At 36.8% G+C, this 23,790-nt stretch overlaps 1 protein-coding gene and 1 non-coding gene across 5 annotated transcripts in view; one reads left to right on the top strand and one right to left on the bottom strand.

Annotated features, from left to right (window-relative positions):
• FSTL5 (follistatin like 5) overlaps positions 1–23,790 on the top strand; it is a 693,844-nt gene that overhangs the window by 518,055 nt on the left and 151,999 nt on the right. For all 4 annotated transcript variants that reach the window (XM_055144641.1, XM_004606146.2, XM_055144642.1 and 1 more), the window contains exon 9: positions 19,230–19,391. In XM_055144641.1, coding sequence (XP_055000616.1) covers positions 19,230–19,391 — 162 coding nt within the window. The remainder of the gene's footprint in view (positions 1–19,229; positions 19,392–23,790) is intronic.
• LOC129406691 (small nucleolar RNA U13) lies at positions 16,704–16,807 on the bottom strand. The gene has a single exon (XR_008631166.1). It is a non-coding gene; the product is annotated as a small nucleolar RNA U13 (small nucleolar RNA).

Below are 23,790 nucleotides of genomic sequence, written 5' to 3' on the forward strand. Positions count from 1 at the left end.
TGAAAAGGATGATGAAAAATTAAAGAGAAAATATAAAGAAGGATAAAGAAGAGTCAGCAATAAGTGAGAGAAAAGAAGGAAGGAGAAAGAAATGAGCCATGATAATTTGAGAATACAAATTTGGCTGTGTACAAACATATTGGAAAACTTTAAATTTTTAGTCAGTTGTAGACCAAATAATAAAGAAAACTTTATAATATGTAGGGTTTGCAATAAAGAATTTAGAGTAAATTAACAATGCTTAACTTTTAAACATATCCGTGGCAGTTATGCAGACAGTATACTTTGCTGATCTGGGGGGAAAAGCTAGTTAACAGATTTTGAATTAACAAAAGCTTGAGATGTGAAGTTTCTAAAGTTTAATGTATTTCTAAATCTTTAGAAGCTTAGAGCTATTTTCAAGGGTAGAAATGAAAGATGAAGTTGGAAACAGGCATAAATATATTCTGATTAATCATTATGTATTGGATCGGTTGGGGCAGTTACTATAAATTTTAAAGAAAAATAAACAGTGGCTCACAGTTTTCTGTTTTTACTGGATTTGCTGTATTGTTCTTATTTGTGCAAATAAACTTTAAGGAAGCATGTTATTTTTTGAGAATTATATGACATTTAGTTTGAGCCATTAACTAGTTTTATTAGTTTGTGGTGGCAAGTTGCGTTTATAATTTATTTAAGAAAGATATTTCAAAATTATGAAATCATGTTTCTAGGTATAAATATATTACCATATATAATTCTATGATGAATCAAGTGATTTAAGAAACACTACATGAAGGAAACCAGAGTTTATATTGCTATAAATAGGTGTATATTTGTATCTGTGTCATCTATGTGGAATTATGTTCTAGTTTAGTGTTTGACTATGGATTAATATAGCATTTTAAGATTATGCATTTTGGTTTTGGTTTATGGTGCCAGAAGATCAACCCATGGCCTCAAACACGCAAAGTACATTCTTTAACACTGAGCTTTATCTGCAGCACTAATCTGTAGATATATATATATATGTATATATATATATTTTTTTAAAATCTAAATTTTATTGAATCACCATGTGGAGGGTTACATAGTTCTCAGGATTATGTCAGTTATACAATACTCAAACACCCTTCCCTTCACCCATGCCCATATTCCATCACCAACCACTCCATTATACCTCCCGCCCCCTCCCGCCCCCCCAGTCCCCGCCCTTGTAAGTGAAAAGTTTCACTTCGTTTACACTTTACCTTGGTTACAGTCCATGTTTCAACACATAACTCACTATTGTTGCTAGGGTTTCCCCCCCAAAAAAGAAAAGACAGTCCCACAGTCAAGGAAGCATTTGATGGCTCTCCATTGTTGAGAATGTAGAGATGTTAAGTCCCGCTGTTTGTTACATAACTTTTCTATTTTTTTCCCCCCTCGTCCCGCGCCACCGAGTTCACTCCTGTTTAGTAATCACCACGCTGCCTGACAAAGGGAAAACAAACCAAAAAAGATGGTTATTTCCCGTCATCAGCCGGCGTGGGGCTCTGGCTTAGTTGATAGTCTGGTAGAATGTCTGCAAGCAGTTTCTGGAAACAAAAGTAATACGCTGGTATCGGCCCCGGCTCGAGATTCCACCAGCGTCCCGCTGTTCCAAGTACATAATAATTTATTCCCTTGTATCCCATTCCCACGCCACCAGGTCCGTGTCAGCTTAATGGACATCATGCTATGGTTAACGCCACTCCGCGTTTCTTCACGAGAAAGGATATTTCTTCTCAGCCGGCGTGGGGATATGGCTTAGTTCAGTCTATAGAGATGGCTACCACTTTGGTAGCCTTCAATATTTCAGCAAAAGACTTACTATTCTTGTTAGGATTTCCCACCAAAGTCCGACTCATTAAAAAGAAACCATTTCATATTGGTGATGATTAAATGACAATAGGTTGCGCGGCCATGGCAGCGGCCTCGCGGCTTTGAATTTCTGTATAAAGTCCAGGGAAAGTACAGCCAGAAATTACACGTCGCTACAAACTTTAACCCTATTATGGTCCCCCCAAAGTCCAACCCATTACAAAGGAACCATTTCATATTGCCGATGATTAGATGACATTAGGCTGCCGTGGCCGCGCGGTTTTGGGTTTCTATATAAAGTCCAGGGAAAATTCTGCCTAAAATTCTATCGCTACAATCTTTTACCCTTCAACAAAAAACTCAGTACTATTGTTTGGAGTTTCCCCCCACGTTAAGCCCTGCCAAAAAGGAACATTTACACGTTGCTGACAATCAAGAGATATTAGGTTGTGCGGCTGCTATCGGTCGCGCGGCGGCGATAGCTTTTGGATTTCTATATTAAGTCCAGGGAAAATTCTTTTGGTAATTGCATCACTCGCTGGCAGCGCCTGGGCCAGTAGCTCTGAGCACACAGTTTGGAGGCATTTTGGGGGCGCCGCTCGTATCCAAAGTGGTTCAGTTGCCTCCGGGGTCGATCTCGCGCGGAGCCGGAAAGGAGCGTCCCCACATGGCTCTGTGCTTAAATGTCGGCCGGCACAGGGCGGATCCGGAAGTCCCGCCCCATCGGCTTTCCCGGGCTTCCTGCATAGTCTAAAAACCGGCTATTGCCTCGCTGCGTTCAAAAAGAGAGTTGAGAGAGAGGAAAGGTGTAGATATATTTTTAAAAAATCCATAAGTAAACTTGCTTTATAAAAAGTCCCTGGATAATTTAATCTGTGGCATGGAACCTTTTGAAACAAATATCTTCACATGAGTGGCACCAATATTAGCACAAGTCCTTTTCTATGTCTGCATGGTAATTTTTATTTAATTTTATTTTAGAAGGGCCACGCCCAGCTTAGGGCTTACACCTACTCTGAGCTCACAGATCACTTCTAATAGCCTTGGAAGACCATCTGGCGTGCCAGAGTATTGAGGCCAGAGCCCTACCCACTGCCAGTTCAGTAGTTTATATTTTATAGTACTATCACCGATTTCATCACAATATCCACTTTATGAATAAAGATGAAGTTGGACACACTGAAAATCATAGAATTAGTTCTATGTTCTGATCTGAAATATTTCTTTTGATTAATCCTGTGTGAATTGATGTATTCTGTATTGTGTATATTATAGACTGTTATGTCATAAAACTCCTCAATTTATTCCACAGCAAAAAAAAAATAATATGAAGCTACCTACAGTAAAATCATTGAGCAACATTATGACCAAAGCTTACAACATTATGTATTTTGTTATACCTTTTATAATGTATAGAATAACATTTTCCTAATATGCAAAGCCATAATTAAATCAATGCTTTTCTTACATCACAGTCACAGTTTTCTTTTTTCACTGCTAAAATGCGTATTACATAGGTTCCCAGTAGAGTACAAAAATGTGAATTCAGTGAGATCTTAGACGTTTCATGTACATTGATGTGTTTATAATATTTTAGTGGCAGCATTGAATACATTTACTCATGATTTGTATTTGCATCACTTTATATTTATATTTTGTACAATACACAAGCTTGAAAAGTGTATTTCATTCATTTCCCTCTTTTAGCACTGGAATAAATTGCTAATTATACTCTTATTTCTTATAGAATCATACATGGCCTGCTTCCAATACAGATGTCCATTTCTGCTAATCAGTTTGCACTGGCTAGTGAGGTTAAATATCAAAAGTAATATTTCTGCTACTAAACTTTAGTTATTCTGTGTTATGTGTAGAGAACATTATTCCTGTAAATCAAAATATAGAGCAATTGCTAACACTTTGCTGTTGATTACAGTCGATGGTGGCTAAGAACTTTTCAATTAAAAATTCTTTAACCCACTTTCTTCTGGGAAAAATTTCAAATTTGACAAATGGTGATGCTGAAAATTAAATGTATTTAAATTATATCCCTTATAGAGTGTTGTAGAAATATTTTTAGGCTAGACAGATTACTATTATCCACCTCATACTCCTTATCTAATAATTAATTTTAATTCTGGAAATCATATAAAATAGAGACCAGAGAGAGAGAACTGCAGGTATGACACTTGCCTTGTGTGTAGAGTCATGTACCTATGATCTCCTAAAGCCCCACCAGGAGTGATCCTGGGTACAGAGCCAGAGCTATTCTTGAGCAGAGCCAGGTACTGCCCAAATTGCAAAAAAGGAAATTATATAAATGTATAATGTAAGTCAAATTATATAGTCTAAAGAAAAAGCATATGTCACACCCCAGACACTAAGTATATTTTATTTCTTTGTCAATCCTTACTTTATTTTTCATAGATTTGAAGAAGTGACTAGTTATGCACAATTTTTCAGAATGTTTGTGTTCCAGAGAGCATTTCTGAAAATGATGGCTTGAAATAAAATGTTAACTTTTTGAATAAACAAAGTTAATAAACTAGGAATACTATCCCTTTTAAAATATCTTTTAAAAAAATTGTGATTTGGAGGCCAGAGAGATAGTACAGCAGGTAAGGTGCTTGCCTGACACGTGGCTGATCCACGTTTGATCCAGGTTTAATCCATGACATCCCACATGGTCCTCTAAACCTGCCAAGACTGATCCTTGGGCACAGAGCCAGGAGTAAACCCTAAAATCTGCTAGTGTGGCCCTGAAACAAACAAACAAAAACGATATTTGTTATGCCACCATAGGATAACTAAGATCTCTCTTTTTATTCCTTTGGTTTGAGTTTGAGTTTTTGGCTACACCTGGCAGCTCTCAGAGCTTACTCCTGGCTCCTTCTCTCAGGGATCACTCCTGGAGGGCTTGGGGTACTGTCTGAGGTATTGGGGACCAAATCCAGGTCGACTACTTGAAAGGAAAATGCTCTTACCTCTGTACCTGGCCTCATGAAGATCTCATTAAAAAAAAAAAAACAGGGGCCGGAGCGATAGCACAGCGGGTAGGGCGTTTGCCTTGCACGCGGCCGACCCGGGTTCGATCCCCGGCATCCCATATGGTCCCCCAAGCACCGCCAGGAGTAATTCCTGAGTGCAAAGCCAGGAGTAACCCCTGAGCATCGCTGGGTGTGACCCAAAAAGAAAAAAAAAAAAGAAAAAAAAAAAAAACAAAAGTTTAAGACCACGAGTATACTGCTGCTAATTTATATTTTGCTTCTAACGTTTGTTGCATCCTTTACACTTTTATGAAGGCTGCAATAATGCGATTGGAGTTTTGTAATATTGACAAGAGGCAATGGGAAAGTCATGAATATAAAGAGACTGCTTTGGGACAAAGTTAAAGAGAAATTGATGACTTTAATAATGTCAGAGACAAAAGGCATCGGACAGACCCAGTCGCATTTAAAATATTTATTAAGCCTCGTCTGTAATTTTTCATAGGAAAGTTCCTTTAATGACAAAAGGAAGTCATAATAGAAACAGAACAATCCAGATGCCGCTGTGAGTCAGCACTACTTCAGAGACATTTATATTCTTACCCTCAAGCTTTCTTAGGACCTTTTGTAACAGTTGCAGCTGTGTGAATAATTTGTGGAAGAATAGTGATAGCATCATTCAAAAGAATGCAGATAATGGCACCAACCAAAGGGGAAAAAAAAAAAACACCCAGTGTTTAATTGTTTCTATGCCAGCAGTCTGAGAATTCACCTGGAGTTTATTTGTTGTTGTTGTTGCTGTTGTTGTTGTTGTTTACAGTTAGAAAGAAATTATTGCCGGGTCACTGAAACCTGTCTCTAGTCCCTAAGTATATCTAGTCTCTAAGCTCCCAAAGTGGTCAGCATATGCTGCTCGTAGACACATGTTGGCCAAAGTGCCGTAGTCCTAAAGAGTGAGGGAATGCTGAAGGGTGGATGATGAGGGCCAGCTCTATGGATTTTTAAAAATCCCAATTAGATCCTTTTCAGCATTGGATTAGAAGTGTAATTAGATTTAAATGATCCAATTGGATCTGTCCTAATATCATATTTATTTTTATTAAAAGCATCGTGAGACTGACGCGATAGCCCAGTGGGTAGGACGTTTGCCTTGCACGCGACCAACCCGGATTCGATTCCACCGCCCCTCTTGGAGAGCCCAGCAAGTTACTGAGAGTACCTTGCCCACACGGTAGAGCCTGGCAAGCTATCCGTGGAGTATAGGATATGCCAAAAACAGTAATAAGCAGTCTCACAATGCAGACGTTACTGGTGCCCGCTTGAGCAAATCGATGAGCAATGGGATGACGGTGATACAGAGACAGTGAATATCAAACCACTCATTCATAGAGAATTTATGATAACTTTTTGAGAAACATATGCATGGGTCCTTCCCATGTTTTAATGTATGGACTATTTATTTATAATAATTTAAATAATATTTCAACTTGTATTTTAATTTTTTTTTTTTTTGGTTTTTGGGTCACACCCAGCGATGCACAGGGGTTACTCCTGGCTCTTCACTCAGGAATTACTCCTGGCGGTGCTCAGGGGACCATATGGGATGCTGGGATTCGAACCTGGGTCGGCCGCGTGCAAGGCAAACGCCCTACCCGCTATGCTATCATTCCAGCCCCTCAACTTGTATTTTAATAGTAAAATACTACTACAATGCATGCAGTGTTGTTACACCCTGCCCACATGAAGAGTATTACCTCCATCCAAAGGTCCGTCTTCCTCCGTTCCCCCACCACTACAGTTCTTCAGATTTAGGGTTGTTTATATTGGGGGTGATTTAGTTTCTTGCTCTGTTCATTCTCTGCTGATGAGTGAAATCATCCTTTCTGAGACTCTTTTCTTTCTGACTCATTTTATTTATCATGACTTCCTTCACTCATCTGTTGTTGGGCATTTGGGTCATATCCAGATCTTGACTTTTATGAACAGTCCTGAGGTGAACAGAGGTATGCAGATATCTTTCTTAGTTCATGTTTGTATGTACAGGGATAGACCAGAGAGGTGCTGCAGGGTCAAATAGAAGCTTTTCTCATAAAAACTGCTACTAACATTGCCTATGGGGAAGAAACTTAGATTATATCTTTTCCTACATTCGTGCCCATATTTGATTATTGTTGAGCTGATGGTTACAACTGATTACATGTAGATGACAAAGTCTCCAGAAAGAAAATGTGGGGTAGTAACCACATCTCACTGTGCAGTGCTCAGAGAACTTGTGGGCTACACCCGTGGGGAAGGGTCAGGGAAAACATTGGCTTGTGTATGCAAGACATACACAAGACATACAGCCCTAGTTACTGTGCTTTCTCCTTGACTCCTATTTGTGTGTGTGTGTGTGTGTGTGTGTGTGTGTGTGTTTGTAGGGGGGAGGGCCACACCTGTCAATGCTCAGGAGTTACTTCTGGCTCTGCAATTAGGAATCACTACTGGTGATTCTTGGGGACCATATGGGATGCGGTGATAGAACCTGGGTCTGCAGTGTGGAAGGCAAACGCCCTACCTACTGTACTATCACTCCTTGTTTTGTTTTTTTAATTTATATAGTCAACTGTGGGCCGGAGTGATAGCACAGTGGTAGGGCATTATCCTTTCACGAAGCCGACCCATGTTCAATTCCTCCGCACCTCTCGGAGAGCCTGGCAAGCTATGAGAGTATTGTGCTTGCATGGCAGAGCTTGGCAAGCTACCCACGGTGTATTTGATATGCCAAAAACAGTAACACTAAGTCTCACAATGAGAGATGTTACTGGTGCCCGCTCGAAAAAATCGATGAGCAACAGGATGACAGTGACAATGACAGTCAACCGTACTCAGTGATCATTACTGGTGGTTGTTCCAGAGATTATATGTGAAACTGGGGATTGGATCAGAGTTGGTTATGGCAAGACCAACACCTTAATTCCTGTTCTCTCTCTATAGACTTGAACCATTTTCATAAAATTTCTTAGTACTTAATATTTCTTTTTTTTAATAAGGAACATTTTCAAGTCAATAATATTAATTCCCATTACCAAGAATCTAGAAGATGAAGAGTACAATGTGCTGCATTTAAGCAGGAAAAAAAAAAGAAATAAAACATCTAAGAACAGGAATAAGCACAACAAAAATTTTAAAAAAAAGAAAAATGTTTTTAACATCACTAAATTTGAGAAAGATAACATCGATGAAAAGGAGGAAACATATATATAGTATATGTGTGTGTTTATGAAATTGAAGATGTAACTATACACCCACAAAATATTAGACTGCTCATAAATAACCACTATGAACATAAATTAAGAAACCTAGATAGAATCAACCTAATCCTCGAAAATTCTGAAATTACAAAACCTATTCAAATTAAAGAGATTACTCAAACAATCCTAAGTGGTTTTTTACCAGTAAAATAAGGCATTCTGAAAGACATGAATTTTAGACTCCAGGAGTATAGTATCTGGAATTTAAAAATATCTAAACAGAATGGACATAATAAGAAACAAATCAGTAAAATTGATTTTTTCTAAGATCTTTTATCATGCCTTCTCTGTATTGAAGTCCTTTTCAACTGATAAATCAATGAGAATATTTATAACTGTTGCTTTAAAGTCTTCTTCAGACGGTTTGCATAATTCTACTTTATTGGGAGTTCTTTTCTGGCTGTTGTGATTCATCAATGTACATTCCTCTGTCTCTCCATGTGACTGTTGTTCAAAGAGGATCTAGGCCATGCCTGTAGGCTTAAGTCTGCATCGGGCCTGTGTGAGGACATGACCAGTCTAGTGTTTATTTAGTGCTGCTTTGAGCTGAGCAAGCACGTCCGGCAGGCCTGGCAGTGTCGGGATGCTTATGTTATGATTGTATGTACCGTACATCATGTTCAAGGAGTCTTTCAGGGTCAGGGGAATGAGACCCAGCATTGTTACTGGTTTTGGCATATGAATACACCAAGGGGAGTTTGCGAGGCTCTCCCATTTGGGCAGGAAACTCTCGGTAGCTTGCCAGGCTCAATGTATACAATGTATATAATATTAGCACATATAATATACATTATATGCAATATATAATATATTATGTGTGTGATGATATTATATGATAGTGTGTTAGATGATATATGATATGTTATATATGTATTTTTAATTAATTGCCTTCTACTTTACACTCCATCAAATGTGGTGTGCCACTCTTGGAATATCAATGGTATAGAATTTGATATGTTGCTCCAGGAATTCTAAAATTTTGAATAGGTTGATACAGATGGAGTCAATTTTTAACTGGATGGTGACTTCGGAGTCCAGTGGCATCTCTGAGGAAGCACTCTTTGTACTGTCTCTCAGCCACATGCTACCTCAGGTACTTATTAGAGGTTATTGAAGATCTCAGGACAATAATTGTCCTTAGGTGAGTTACTCAGAGGCTGAGATCTGGTATGGCTCCAACTAGTAAGGTGCTCAAGATGGCACCTGCCAGTGAATTCACTCCTATTTGTATCCTAACATTAACTGCCTCCCATTCCAGTGCTTCAAGTGCAGAGCTATAAGACCAAGGTACCACCTGTTTGCTCCTGAGGGTCAAGTGTAGCACCTTAGGCATTCATTTCTGAATGCAGCATATGGTTCTGTGGGGAGCATATAGCTCTGTTGTGGAGTTTCCTTGGCAAGGATGCATCTTTTAAACTCATCCAGGTATTCTTCTTTCCCCCCTTGCTTGGAAAGCTTTGTTTGTTACAGGCTTGATTTCCGTGTAGATTCTTAGAAGTTCTGGTGTAGATTTTCTATGCTATGGGAGGATGTAAACATTATTTCTCCCTTTTCAATCCTCTTAGCTCCACTCTCCCTTTTCAGACCATGCATTTTTACATAGCCTTCTAATATTCTACAATTATATATATATTTAATATTATGGCTGAAAGTTTCATTCAAAATTTGTATTTGCATCTCAAGTCATCAAATTCTAGTGCATGTCTCTTTGGGAATATTATTTTATAATCAAAACCAAATAAGAATTTTCACTTCAATTTTCACATTTGTTATTTTACTAATTTCAAACTCTGAACTCAAACTCACTCAGTATTTTGGTATGTAAAAATAAAGGCCATGTGAAATATTGACAAAAAATTCAATGACCAAAGTACTGTATTTAGACATGATTGATAAACAGCATATAAATTTTCCTAAATATCAAAATGTTTATATTTATATGATATATACTATATCAAATGAAATAAAATATTTCAGATTCATTTCTAAATTATTTTAGTGAGTATCAAATATTATTAGCAAATTTTTAGTGTATAGACACTATTAATTTCATCATTTACTTAAGTATTATTTAAAGATTTGCATGATACTACATGCAAATTGTATTCTAAATTCAATCTGAAAAACCCTTTGATGGTCTTCATTAGATTATTTTAAATGCACTGCCAGTGGAAAGGAAAGACAAGTTCATAGAGTGCACTTCCTAACTAAAAATGACTGTAACAAATGGCTTGAAATGTTCTCTGGAGAATTATTGACTTTTTAATTCAGGCTTCCATCAATCATCATTTATATCCTATAATATGTATCCCAGAAAAAAAAAATAATCCTACTTTTAAATGTGCAGCTTGTCACAGAGGTTAAATAGTTGTTATGTCAATCATTTATCTCTGTTTTATTTGAGTTCAGATATTTTTCAGGCCATCACATACCAATATCTGAAATGAAAACAATATAAGCCTAGAGGGTTTTTTCCTCAAAATACATGTCTGTTGGCACACAAAAGCTCACTATGATAAAAACTGTGTTAATATTTTAAAACCATGCACATTTATATTAGTAATCTAGATACATATAGCAATTTAAAGTAATATTGAATTTGAGCTTTTGTTTATGTGTTAGCGTTATTTTTTTTTTTTTGGCCACAGCTGGCTGTTTTCACAGCACTATGAATCATTTCTGAAGGTGCTCCAGGGACCATAAGCAGTGCTCGGGATCAAACCCGTATGGGCTGCATGAGAGGCAAGCATCTTACTAAGTATACTTTCGATCCCAAAACTATGTGCAGCAAAATATACAAAGTCCAATTATGTAATCCAAGGTTTATACAGGACCTTCCTGATGACAGGTACCCCTCCTGTGTTTTAGTGGTCTTTCTTTTGATTTCTCTATTCTAGTTCATGTTACTTTTGGTTTATGATCTCTAAAGTATAGACATGTTTCTTGTCTATAAAGGATGGCTTTGTTTATAAAAATAAAAGGGATTTAAGGGACTTCCACTAGTCTCTTGGTTTACATTGATTTTATAATTTCAATAAATCTGGAAGGCCAATGTTTATTCATTAGTCAATGAAATGTGCATATAAAATGGCTCCTCTAGAAAGACTGATGAAATTAAATTTGGTCTAATTGAAGTCCAAAGTAGATTGTTTACCTTCATTACATCTTTAGCATTACATCTTCTAATGGGTAAACACAAAAGAAGTCAGGTAAGTCAAAGTTAGCCAAAGAGCAGGACGGTCAAAGTGAACAAAACTTCTTTATTGCCTTTTGTTAAGATTGCTCCTACATTAAAATTATTTTTTTTGGCATTCTATTTTTACGGTCATATTTTAAAAATGCATGTTTTAACTAAGAAAGCACCGGGGACCATGATTCTGTCATGTCCTCCCTCCAGCTCTGCTACATAGATTTAAAACAATGTAAGTACACAAATATACACAGGAAGACAGCACACACCCACACCTCAGTGTTCAGGAGCTACATCTGATTCTGCTCCAGTCATTCACAAGGTGCCTGGGGGAACATGCACGGCCAGAAACTGAACTGGGATTGACCTCACACAAGACAACAACTGAACCCCTCTGTCAAATCTTCTGCCTCAAAGTCATATAACTAATGTCATATTTTGTCACATGACATAGTAATGCATCATCTCTGCCATATTATATCATGTCATAATATGTGACTTCTTACTAATAGTAAGTCATATTAGTACTAAGATATTGTTCAAAGATTTTCCCTTACAATTTTGTGTTAGTCACCCTCCCCTACGACTTCTTGACAGGGACCTTGCAAAGTTTGGTTGTTAATTTCGGTGTTGTTAATACTGTGGTTTGGATATTTGACTCTGTGCTTCCTTAAAACCACCTTTGTACCTGACTCCCTTGACCTGGCCCCTGTTGTTTCTCATCTATTTCGCCTTCCCTTCCTCCCCCCATTCTTTCCTTCCTTCTCCTCCCTATACTCGAGGACCAAGGTTGATCAGGGCATCTCCTCTTTAAAACATTGCATTCCCTCATCCAGTTATTCTTAATACCACATATAAGTGATACCATCCTGTGTTTATTCTTCTTCTTCAGGCTTACATCACTTAACATGATGTCTTCTGGTTCCGTCCATGTTGGTGTGAATTGCATGATTCAATCATTCCTGCAGCTGTGTAGTATTGCATTGCGTATATATACCACATCTCCATGACCTACTTATCTGTCATTGAACATTTAGGTTTATGCCACTTAACTACTGTACTAACTCTGCAATGAATAATGGTGTGCATAAGTTCTTTTGAATGAATGTTTATTTTTTTTCTTTCCTGGGGATACCCAAAAGTGGAATTGTTGGATCTCAAGGGAGGGCAATTCTAGGTTTACTGTTTTCCACAGGCATTGAACCAGACAACATTCACACCAGCAGTGGATGAGGGTTTCCTTTCATCACTTCTCTCCAACAGAGACTTGTCCCAGTATTTTTGATATAGGCCAATTATACTCGTGTAAAATGATATCTAATTGCCTTGATTTGGATTTCCCTAATAATAAGAGATGAAGAATATTTTTTCATGTGTCTGTTTCATTGTTCATTTCCTCTCACCATATTTTGATGGAGCTTTTAGATTTTTTGTTGTTGTTCATCTTTGTGAGTACTTAATAAATTCTGGATATCAAGCCTTTATCTGATGTCATGAGTCTGAATATTTCCCCCAACTCAGTTAGCTTTTTGTTTTGTTTTAGCCCATGTTTCTTCTGCCATACAGAAAGTTTGATGTCATCCTATTCGTTTAGTTTTCATTCTATAGCCTTTGCCAATGGCATCATATTGTTGAAGACTAATCTGAGGTCTAGTTCTTGGTGTGTTCTGCCTATATTTTCCTCAATGTACTTTATAGATCCAGTTCTGAACATATCTGTAGGTGTGAGATATAGATTCAACTTTACTTTTTTGCATTTGGTTATCCAATTCCCTCAACATTATTTGCTGAAAAAGCTGTTTTTATTTCATTTTATGCTCCTTTGTCAGAAATTAGCTGCCCACATGCTTGGAGGGTTATCATTTGACCATTGGTCAGAGAATCTTTTACTTTGATATTCACAGTTGGTGAGCAGAATTATGTTTCATTTAATTTCAGAAGATCAGAAAATCCTCAGATGCTCCAGATGACACTTTTAGCTTTTTTATTCTCATTTCAGTTATGTCTGTCATTACAGTAAAGCAAATATTTTTATTGTTATGGATTGGAGTGATAGCACAATGGGTAGGGCGTTTGCCTTGCATGCAACCGACCCGGATTCGATTCCTCTGTCCCTCTCAGAGAGCCTGGCAAGCTAGTGAAAGTATCCTGTCCTCATGGCAGAACCTGGCAAGCTCCCCATGGTGTATTCGATATGCCAAAAAACAGTAACAAGTCTCACAATGGAGACATCACTGGTGCCTGCTCGAGAAAATCGATGAACAATGGGATGACAGTGCAGTGCATTTTATTATCAGTGATTATTCGTATGTATTTAAGTTTGAGATTTTTTTTAACACAATTAACTCAGTTTATTTTTTTAAAGATCATTTTAACTAAACAGAAATTGATTATCAAATCAGAAAATTAAACATTGATAAAATTTTATGGAATCCAAAACTAAAATTCATATTTTGGCAACTTTTCCGTTAAGTTAGTGCCTTTATAGATAGTATTAATTTGTGTTTGGTGTCCATTTTGAATGCAACATTGCACATAGTTAATGTTGTTCCTTAGTAATTTTCAACATTTGTTTTTATTTTCTTCTTATATCATGAGGCATATAAAGTTGGTAAGCCACTGAATCATTTTAAACACATACAAACTTGTGGTTAAAATAAACTTTCAACGGTAATGTACATTTAATAACTTTTGATTATTTGTACATGATTACTTTGGAAAAATTTTTATTCTAGTTCTTAGTTTGTCTCTTTTGTGCTTTAAAAACACCAGTACATTTATAATATTACAGCTGTGGTGATGAGATGTGTGAAGTTATTATTTTCTCGTCATCTTTTTTTTGTTATCCAAAATGTTCTATGATATTTTTATATTATTTCAGCAAAATTCAGTTGTACAATGCAGTGTTGCCAATATACTCATCATACAATAAATTAAATATTCAGATCATCTCCATCTTATAACTGATATTTTGGACTGTCTTCTCTGGTATCTTCCTATTATCCTCCCACATTTTTCCAGTTTCGTATTCTTTGTAGCTGTATATTTAAAATTGTTATTTCCCCAGCTTCTTTCTTAATTCAGACCTCAGGTTGTATAATTCTGAGAATTTTCTCCTCCTTTGGTTTTGGAGCCACACCTGGCTGTGCTCAGTGCTTACCATTGGCTTTCTGCCCAGGGACCACCCCTGGCAGTGTTTGGAGGGAGAATAGATGGTGCCAAGGATCAACCAAGCTTGGCAGCATGCAGTGCAAACACCTTCCTGCTGTACTGTCTTTCCAGTCCCATTGTCCAATTCATTGGAAAATGAATAGTCATAGTACTCTTTTATGATATTTTGTACTTCTGTGGTTTCTGTTGGAATTTCTCCTCTTTAGTGTACACTATTTTATTCATTATTTCTCCTTTTTAGTAAGGCTGCTAAAGATTTATTTTATTTTCAAATAATCAGCTGCTTACTTAATTTATTCTTTTAATTAACTTTTGGACTCTCATAAGTTTTTCAAAATTTTATTCTATTCTCTTTAAGTTCATTTACTTATAAGTTGCAGTTGAAATTTTTTATTTAGGTTTACTCTATGATTCTTCTAGTTTCCTGTGTTAGTCCTGAATTGCCATAAACATTCCTGTTTAAACTGCTTTTGTTGTATTTCTCAGGTATTTATGAATCAAACCCTAATACTCATTCTATTTCATGTAGTTTTAAAATTTAATCATTGACTCAATAGTTAATCAAAAACAAGTTGTTGTTTCTTCACGGATTTTTGGTATTTCCCCATTTCCTTGATTTATTAATTTTATTTCTGCTTTCTTATCTAATTTTTTAATGTCTAAATGATTTTAGTCTTATATTTAAAATAGTTTAATGTAAATTTTACCGAGAGTATCCTGCCCGCACAGCAGAGTCTGGCAAGCTACCAATGGTGTATTCGATATGCCAAAAGCAGTAACAAGAAGTCTCACAGTAGAGACGTTACTGGTGCCCACTTGAGCAAATCGATGAGCAATGAGACGACGGTAACAGTGACAGTGATTGATTTATATGGGATCTTCCATGAATACAGTTGAAGTCCATTTTCTGTCTCAATGATCTATTCATTGCTTTATTGTGTTTAACTCTATTTCTGTTGCATAGAGCTGTCAGTTATCTCTCATAGGTCTTTTAATGTTTGCTTCACATATTTGATTTTGCTGTAGAAGGGGCATGCGTATTAGTAATTGTAATTTCATCTTCTCATATCATTTCCTTCATATTATATAAAGCCTATCTTGAATCTTTCAACTTGAGGTGTTTTATATGATAAAATATAAACTGTAGCATTCCCTCTTTTTGTAAAATGTTTTCACATTTATTTGAATTTTCTCTAGGCATTTAGAGTCTTCTATCCCTTTCTGTGAATTCTGTATGCCTCTACAGCTCAATTTAGTGTCTTATAACTAGCATATATCTAGGATTTATTTTTATCTATTCTTACCCCAATACTTTTGATTTGGTTTTTGTCCTTTTCAGTTTTGCTTTCTGGGTCACAATCATGAATTACTCTTAGCCCTGTGCTCAGGTGTTATTCCTTGAAGGAGGAATCTTATGTTGTCAGGGATAGAACCCAGGCTCCTGCATTGAAATAAGTACTCAGGCTAAGTATTATCACTCTGCTCTTCCTTTTAGATTACTGAGTTAGATCCATTTATAAGTAGGAAGATTGCTAATATAGGAGGACTTCTTGCTGCCATTTTTCTATGTGTTATTTTGTTTCTGTTTGTTACTTTGTTGAATGGGCTGGAGTGATAGCATAGCGGTAGGGCTTTCACCTTTCATGTGGTGGACCCGTGTTCGATTCCTCCGCCCCTCTCGGAGAGCCCGGCAACCTACCACGAGTGTTGCGCCCAAATGGCAGAGTTTGGCAAGCTACCCGTGGCGTATTGGATATGCCAAAAACAGTAATGTCTCAATGAGAGACATTACTGGTGCCCGCTCGAACAAATCAATGAGCAATGGGATGACAGTGACAGTGACTTTGTTGTATATGTTTTAGTCTTTGTTTTTAGAGAGGACAGTTCCTTTCAGTATTTATTTATTTGTATATTTATTTTTTTGATAAAGCGGTTTAGTATTGACAAACTCACTTTTTTTTGGAAAGACTTCTTTTTTCTCATGTATGAAAGAGAATGTTGCCGGATATAATGAATGTATTGACTGACATTTTTGTTTTTGAGTATTTTGAAAATGTCATTTCATTATTTCTGTCTGGAAGACTTTCTGCTGAGAAGTCTGATGGGACCTTGATGAGAGTTCTTTTATAAGTTACTATTTTCTTCTACTATAACCATTTTAAACAACCTTTTTTTGGTCTTGAATTCTTAATAGTATCATGCCTCATGTTTCAGTGTAGGCTTACTTCTGCCCCACCTACCCATCAGGCAGATAATACACCAATGTTATAACAAGACTGAAGGGAGGAACATGTTACACAGATACATGAATACCCTATCTTCGTGTTTGTGAACCAGAAAAAGATCTAGTTAAGGATTCTATATGTTTAGACATTCTGTTTTCTTATCAGACTTGTATATTTAGTTCCTTACCCATGTTTGAGATGTTTTCAGCTTTTGTTTTATTTAATAAACCATCTGTTTCATTTTCTCTCTTTGCCTCTTTGGGGATAGCAATTGACCTAATATTTATTTTACTAATGGCATTGATGAGTTTTCATAGTTTTTCAATAATATTGTTAGCATTTCATTTTTCTCTATTCTTCCAATTGAGTCATTGGTGTATTTCACAACACTAACTTGTTTCTGTAGTTTATTCAGTATGCACAGCTTGTCGGAGTGCTTTTGACTTTATTTATTTTGTTCTTCAAACTACAAATTTCCGTCATTTCTATAATGCTCTAATTTCCACCTTCTGCTTGTTTATTTTCTATCTGATCTCCTTATGTTGGTTCTCTAAGTCTTTTTGGTCTTTCTTTGATTGCCATTTCAGCTTTCCCTTGTTCACTTTGATTTGTTCTTCCATTTTTTGCTGCCTTTTTAAGTATCTTTTTTTGTCTTTCAGAGCATACACTCACCCATGTCTTCAAGACTAGTATGGAGATTTATTCTCTACTTTTGATGTTGTAGTGTCTTGTAGTCTTAAACTGCATATGGCGTGTGTGTGTGTGTGTGTGTGTGCATGCGCGTGTGCATGCATGCACACGCCCATGTGTGCCTTCAATTTTGTTTTGGGGCTCATCCAGTGGTACTCAGCGCTTCCTCCTGGCTCTGCATTCAGTGATCTCTCTAGAAGGTGCTCTTGGGACCCTATGGGAAGTTGGAGATCAAACCCAATTTAGCCACATACAAAACAAGTTTCCCTTTTTCCACTTTTACTTTGTATGATTTTGTTGTGACTGTTTTGTCTTATTAACACTAACAAATAATGTTAAGCCTCTTGTCTTGTACTATTCCAACAAGTAGCACTCCAGACTACCAAGTCCACCTTTTGACTAATATAGTTTGTGAATGTACATAGCATCTCCTTTAGCAGAGTTTGCATCGGTTCTGAGCTTCAGAAGGTTCTTCAGTCTTATCCCAGCCAACAGGACTTTGTCTGAGTCATGTCTCCTTTTGGTAACTTACTAATTGTTTTGTCTATGAATGAAACAAAGAACTTCCTCTATTTTCATATTTGTGATATCAATCTTTCCATCTTTGTTAAAACTGAATAGGACTCCATTGTAAACCTGTTATAAATGTAGTATATAATATACAGTGTATCATGTAGTACATGATATATATATATTAACTATACACATATATAACATGATATGTCACTGTCACTGTCATCCTGTTGGTCATTGATTTGCTCGAGCAGGTACCAGTAACATCTCCATTGTGAGACTTGTTGTCACTGTTTTTGGCATATCAAATACACCACGGGGAGCTTGCCAGGCTCTGCTCTCCATGTGAGATACTGTAGGTTGCTTGCCATGCTCTCTTTAAGAGGGGCAGGGGAATCGAACCTGGGTCAGCTGTGTGCAAGGCAAACTCCCTACCCATGTACTATCGCTCCAGCCCGTGTAACATGATATATTTACTTTATATATGTTATATATTTTAAATTTTTATCAATTTATCTTTTATGGTCACTTTCCTTCCAGGACAGGAGAGATAGCACGGTAGCACAGCGAGATGACAGTGCTACAGTGCAGTGATACCTTCCCTCCATTCCATGACTGTTATGTACATGGGAATGAAACATGTTAGAGATAATGATTCTGTTTCCTTTCAGTATATACTAAAATATAGGCCTTGATCCATCAAAGATAAAAAGGAAATCTTGACCAATAAAATTCAGGGCATTCTTGCTATTAATATTTATCATATTTTTGTATAAAATCAGTGACTATAAGAGACCAAGATTATCCAGAATAATTTGGATTATTATCATAGACTAAAATAATAATTTGTTTAATAAAATACCCTGGATCTTAGTCTCTTTCCTGAATTCAAACAAATTGTGTGACTGGAGAAAACATAAGTGTTTCTTATCCTTTAAAGCAACATTTTTATTGTATTATCAGCATATGTTTCCATAGTTGTCAAACAAAATCCGATTCAAAATTATTCTGTGCTTTTAAAATGTTTTTATTATTAACAGTTCACTCAGTACAATAACATACTGTCCTTTATGTAAAAAAAAATAATATGTTTATAACATTTCTTGAGGCCTTTCTTAGTTTCTGAAACGAAGAACTAAGGCTCTGATGTACTATTACTTGCATAGTTTTAGAATTGTCTTTATGCAAGAAAATGATGGTACATTTTAGTGAATAAAAAATTTCAAAACTAACATCTGTACAAAACAGGAAATGTTTTCTTATATTGCAGCGTTTGTTTTGAAATGCAAATTGTAAATATAAATTCTAAATTGCTTTATTTTCTTTTTCTCCCTTTTAGTTCCTCCAGTAATACGAGTGTATCCTGAGAGTCAGGCCAGAGAGCCAGGGGTAACTGCCAGCCTTAGATGCCATGCAGAAGGCATACCGAACCCTCAGTTAGGTTGGCTGAAGAATGGAATTGACATTACACCAAAGCTGTCCAAACAACTCACACTTCAAGGTGCTTTTTAACTTTCAGTTTTTCTCCTAAATGAATACATAGATTTTATGCTGAGATTTGAAATCGACGTCATTCTGGGGAAAAAAGCCTTTAGAAATGGAACACAATAAATATAAAAAATATATAGTTGTACCTAAGGCAGCATATTTGAAATAGTCATTTTATATTTCAATAATTTTAGTAATAGCCTTACGATGATTAATTGTGTCATTATTTTGATGAAATGTAAAATACTAAATTATATATCTTTATGTGACCTTTTGAATATCACAAATGTGCTAAGCAGAATAATTGGATTTCTCTACAGTAACTATCTAAATGTTTAAGTTATTTAAGATGTACTATAGAGAATTTTAATAATAGAGATATTAGAGGATGTTTCCTAGAACGTGGTTTAAGAGAATATTTTTAAAAGTTGCTAAATGACTATGCATTCACATTGATTTAAATGTACAAGTTTAAAGCAACCTAAATATAAACTATTTTGCTTTCTTAATATTTAAATATGAGTATATTCCATTATGATTACAGATATATAGCAACTGAAACCGAAAGACCATGTTAATGTCAAAAAATCTAAATAATGCAAAAGTGAAAGTGATTATCTATATGCTGATTATGCTTATGAGTAAAATATAAGCAAGATGTATTCCCGTTGTTATGCACACACATGACAAGTAATTTTGCTGTATTATCCATTTTAAAGCATATATTTCTATTTGGAGCTTTCAAAATCTTTAATATATACCACTATAATAGAATATTTTTGTTATTTCTGTAAATGAGTTTCTTTCATCATTTCACTTAGTGAATACATTTTATCAGTGTACATTTTTAAATACATCCTTTTGTTGAAGACTGAATTATTATTCAAGGTAAAATAATTGAACAAAGTATTTGAAAGCTTTAAAGTATCAATTTTCAGGTTGGAGAGATAGTATTTGCATTACAGCTGACAAATTCAATCTCTGGCATAGCATATGATCTTCCTTAGGACCACCAAGAGACCCCCAAGACCCCCCAAATAAAAATAAATACAATATTAAGTCTATAAATCTTCATACCTAAATATATTGCCCAACAAATTTTATTTTATTTCAACTTACACATTTTGATATAATCTAAAATAATCAAATAATATAATTTTATTAACATAATTTAGATTAACATAATTTGATTAACATAATTTGGCATAATTAATCTCTACATTTGTAATCTCATCCATTTAATAGCAAGTCATATTGTATGGGCATAATATATATTTGCTCCCTGAATATATACAGAAAGATGAATTTTAAGAATTAGTTGTTGCAAAATTTTAACAGGAGAAAGTAGGATATTTTGATAGCAATACACAAATAATATAAGAGCTGACAAAGTAAGCATAATAGGATGTTATGCAAATAATAAAAAAGTGGGTAAGAGGGCCATATAGACAGTGTATACAGAAAGTGAAATTCCATGAGGTTTTAAATGTGAGTATACATTACCAAATGACAATAATGATTTTTTGTTCACAACCTGCTTAATTAGTTCTTCTGTGAGAAGTCCAAGTATTGGCACTAACTGAATAAGCATGACACCAGTTGGGAAAACCTATTAGTAAAAATCTTGAATTTTAATATTTCATTGAAAAGCAATTAAGACATCACAAGGTGGCTGAACAAAATTAGGAAAACGAGTTAATATCCTTAAAAAATAAAACTAAAGTGGGAAAGATCAGCAATATCTGATGCATTTAAAAATCCCAGAAAGGTCATTAATATATGTCAAGGGTTAGATGTTGTTTTTGTCATTGTGACATTTAGATAAAAAGCACTGGGGGTGGGGGGGTTGGAGAGATAGTACATTGGGTAAGGAGCTTGCTTTGCAAGCAAACTGTCAAACCTGACTCAATCCCAGGCACCCCACATAGTACAGCCCCCATCCCTTCCTGGTGTGATCCATGAGCACAGTGGCAGGAATAAACCCTGAGAGCATCCAGTTCTGGCTCCTAAACAAAAATGGAAAATGATTTGGAAAAAAAAAAAAAACGGGAATTACGGACAAAGATAGTTGAAGAAGGCTGCCCTGTGAAAAGCAGCAGGTGCAAAATGCAAGCAAACCCAGAGAATTCTTTGAGTGTTCCCAAGGAGGAAACATGCTCAGTGGCCATAGAGCTCCCCACGAGGAAGGAGCTTTAGATAGAGAAGGGACCAAAAGGAGAGAGAGAGAGCAAATGGGAATGCCCTGCCACAGAGGTGGGGTGAGGTGGGGGGAGGATGGGGTGGGGTGGGGGGAAGGATGCTGGGACCTTTGATGGTGGAAAATGGGCACTGGTGCAGGGATAGGCACTTGACCAATTGCATGACTGAAATGCAAGCACTAAAGTTTGTAAGTCTGTAACTGTACCTCAAGGTGATTCACTAACAAAAAATTAAAAAAAAAAAAGATCCCACTCATATGTGGAATTTAAAGTAGCGGAGAGGTACAAGCTTACAATGTTGCGATTCCTGGCAGACATTTCTCTGGACTTAGTTACTAAAATACTAAAACACAGAAATCCAAAACTATGCTGCTGCTAGTGTGGCCTCCTGACTTCATATCTCTTCATTCTCAGCAATGGAAAACAAATTACCAAATGCTTTCTTTTCAGCAGATCGACTCTAGGGGGGAGAAACTCCAAATCAATAATAGTGAATTTTTTTTGTTTAAATATTGAATGTAGTCAAAGTAAAGTGAAAGTAAAGTGAAATTTACCAGTCACACATGCGGGGTGGGGGGCTGGGGAGGCGGGGGGAAGGGGGGAGGTATACTTTGATTCTTGGTGGTGGAATATGTGCACTGGTGAAGGGATGGGTGTTTGAGCATTGTATAACTGAGACTTTAACCTGAACGCTTTGTAACTTTCCACATGGTGAATTAATAAAAGAATTAAAAAAAAAAAAGAGGAAGCAGCTTCAGCAGCATTGCTCCCAGGCTCGAGGGGCTAAAGAGAAAAGACAGAGCCCCGGATCAGATTGCATAGATTCTAAATTCACCCACAGCCTTTAGTCTGAGTGGGAGGCTGCTCAGAAGTCTGGCAGGACTCCAGACTGGCAGCTTCAGTGGGACAGACCCCTGCAGCCCAGGCAGGCAAGGGACCTTCCAGCCTCCCAAGTGAGGTGCGGGCAAAAGGCGCAAGATTGCCAGGTGAAGAGGAAGAGGGTGCCCTCTCCCAGAGCACTGAGTACAGTGCTCATCTTAGAGGGAGTTTGAACTAGAAATATTGAGAGACGGTTTTCTGGGGCAGCTGCCTTGAATCGGGCCGAAGCCATGGAGCCAGGGTAAGGCACGGAGAAGTGTAAGTGCAGGAAGACAGCAGAGTTGCATGGCAATCGCTCGGCAGCAGCTGAACACAGCATAAATGCCACAGCCTAGGCTCCGGAAGGTTGTGGGGAGTGTACATCTTCTATTGCTATGCATGCCTACACAAAACCAGACACTGACTCTCGCTCACAGTAGACACAGAGAAGTAGTAAAGAAGTGCCCCACATTAAACGGTGAAGACCACAGTCGGATAGGGTCCCCAAGCACCCACATATCATCTCTCAGACGATGATTTCATAGTGATCAGGGTAAGGCTGTTTAACAAGTGGAAGGAAACGGTAGAATAGATCTTCAACAAGGAAAGAGATAGTATGACTGCAGTCTGAAAAATTGGTGATCAGAGCTCACTGACCTGACGAGTGGGGTAGGTGAACTGGAAAACTCATCGGAAGGTCTCAGAAGTGGTGACAGGAACTGGGAAATGCATCAGTGTGCTGAAGGATAGCATGCAGGGAATCGCCGATAACGGACAGAAATGGGAAGCAAAGTGAAAAGAAACAACGGCAAACCCAATGAGATTATTTTAAGAGAAACAATATCTGGGTTATAGAAATCCCCAAGGAAGAGGAAGAAGCAAACAAAAACTGCTGGTTAAAGAAATTTCAGCTAACTACATCACTAGTCTGAGGACTGAGACATAGGTCTAGGTGCAAGGAAATCAAGAGTTCAAACAAAATAACCCCATACAGAATTCTAAGACATTTTAATTAAAATAATTCTAAAGATGGGGTTGGAATCCTGTGAATGAAATGATGACTAAAATAGACTCACCATTGTTTAGGAGAAAATATTCACTGGTCACATGTCTGATATAGGACTAATGTCCAATATTTGTGAAGCACTTACAAAACTTAGGAAAATCAAGCAAACAACCTCTATAAAACATGAGGAAAGAAAGGCCAGAGAGATGCTACAGCTGATAAGCACATGTCTTGCACCCAGATAACTTGGGTTTAATTCTTGGAGCCCCAAATGTTCCACTGAACCCCTACCAAGAGTGATTTCTGAGCACAGATCCATCATCAGTAAGCACTGCGTACAGCCAGTGTGA

The sequence above is a fragment of the Sorex araneus genome, chromosome 7 (genome assembly GCF_027595985.1).
Source record: "Sorex araneus isolate mSorAra2 chromosome 7, mSorAra2.pri, whole genome shotgun sequence".
Classification (NCBI taxonomy): domain Eukaryota; kingdom Metazoa; phylum Chordata; class Mammalia; order Eulipotyphla; family Soricidae; genus Sorex; species Sorex araneus.